General features: G+C 44.1%; 1 protein-coding gene across 1 annotated transcript in view; it reads left to right on the top strand.

Annotated features, from left to right (window-relative positions):
* Positions 1 to 610, top strand: part of Krt40 (keratin 40) — a 4,794-nt gene extending 4,184 nt beyond the window's left edge. The window contains exon 7 of the mRNA XM_010615080.1: positions 301 to 610. Coding sequence (XP_010613382.1) covers positions 301 to 400 — 100 coding nt within the window. The 3' untranslated portion in view covers positions 401 to 610. The remainder of the gene's footprint in view (positions 1 to 300) is intronic.
* The last annotated feature ends 961 nt before the right edge of the window (positions 611 to 1,571 follow it).

Below are 1,571 nucleotides of genomic sequence, written 5' to 3'. Positions count from 1 at the left end.
GGAGGGGAGGAGAAAGGTGGAAAGTGGCACGGGCTAAGCATGTGACAGTGGACATGCATAAGAGGATATTTGCAAAATGAATCAAATGTAGCAAAATGTTATTCAAAGGCCACTGATCCTGTGAATGTAAAGTTCCTCTGTAGGTCCAGAGATGAAATAAGCTTAAGTCAAATGCTATTCTGAAAAGAGTTTTCTACAAAACCTAATTTGTGGGGCAAAATCTAAGGTTTGTGAGATGTGACCTTGCCAAGGTTGCCTTGCTGAGCTCAGTTTAAAATGGATTTCCATCCCCCACCCCAGGCTCACCAGTAACTCGTGTTCTACGCTGTCAACGTCAAGCAACACTTGTGAGCCCGGCTCGGCCTACGTCCTCTGCACCGTGGAAAACTGCTGTCCCTGAAAGTTAAACTCCCGGCCTGGCGCAAGGAAGAACCAAGCCAGCAGCCTAGGGAAGAGACTGTGCAGCAACCAGGGACAGCCAAACCAGGATCACAAGTCCCAAGCGTCTCGGGACAAATTCTCCTCTCGCGACCCTGGTGTAGTGATACTTTCTTCCCTTGTAAGCCCATTCGTGGGCATCTGGGAGCTCATAAAGCTTTCTTGCTAATCTCCAAATAAAATGTGCTTCCTTCTTTTAGCATGGCGAATATAGCTCTGTGGTTCATCATCGACGTAAGGGCCCTTTCATGGCAGAATTGCCCAAACCCGCGAATGTAGATTAAATTGGCATAAACCCAGGCTGAAAATATTTTCTAAGAGCTCAAATACAAATAAATCAATCCATGCAAAATGTTGTGCATCATAGAAGATAGCTGCGTGCATATTTCTCAGAGGAAATTTGGGGATAAAATTACTAAATTATATTCTTTTGTAATATAAAAGTTTCAGGTTCTCTCTTTTTAAAAAATGGCACACGAAGGGAGGGAAACACTCATAACTCCATCCTCTGAACACCCTTTGTGAATATTTTGGGGAACTTCCAGCTTTCCTTCCTATAACTGGCTTTCCACACCGTCATCCTCATACTCAGACACGTGTAATCTTTTCTGCTTATATCGCACAAGCATTTTCAATCATTTTTGGGGGCACGAGGGATCGAACTCAGGACCTTGCACTTGTGAGGCAGGTGTGGTGCCAGTGAGTGAAATCCCAGCCCAGCATTTTCTTTTTTTTTTTTTTTTTTTTTTTTGGTACCAGGATTGAACTTGGGTCCTTGCACTTGTGAGGCAGCTATGGAACCACTGAGCTAAATCCCTGGCCCCCGAGCCCAGCATTTTCAACCTTAATAAAACTGTAAGGAAAACTCTAGAGAAAATTCTAGAAAACTCTAGAGCTGAAAAGTACCGTAAAACCAAGAATATAAACCTCAGCGGATAGACTCAATAGCCAGTGGGCATGCCAGAGGAAGGAACACTGGTGGCCTTCATGACAGAATAACAGAAAAAACAGAATAATCTGGAGGAAAGAAGGAATCTCATGGGGCTTTGGGATGGTACCAAAGGTCTAACGCATCTGTCACCAGAGTCCTACAGGGAAGAGAAAGCCAGTGGAGCTCAAAGTATAGTTGAAGT

Source organism: Fukomys damarensis, unplaced genomic scaffold, assembly GCF_012274545.1.
Source record: "Fukomys damarensis isolate Sample0158 unplaced genomic scaffold, DMR_v1.0_HiC HiC_scaffold_13, whole genome shotgun sequence".
In the NCBI taxonomy this organism is placed as follows: Eukaryota; Metazoa; Chordata; class Mammalia; order Rodentia; family Bathyergidae; genus Fukomys; species Fukomys damarensis.
Note: the sequence above shows the minus strand (reverse complement) of the source record. Positions and strands in the feature narration are given on the sequence as shown.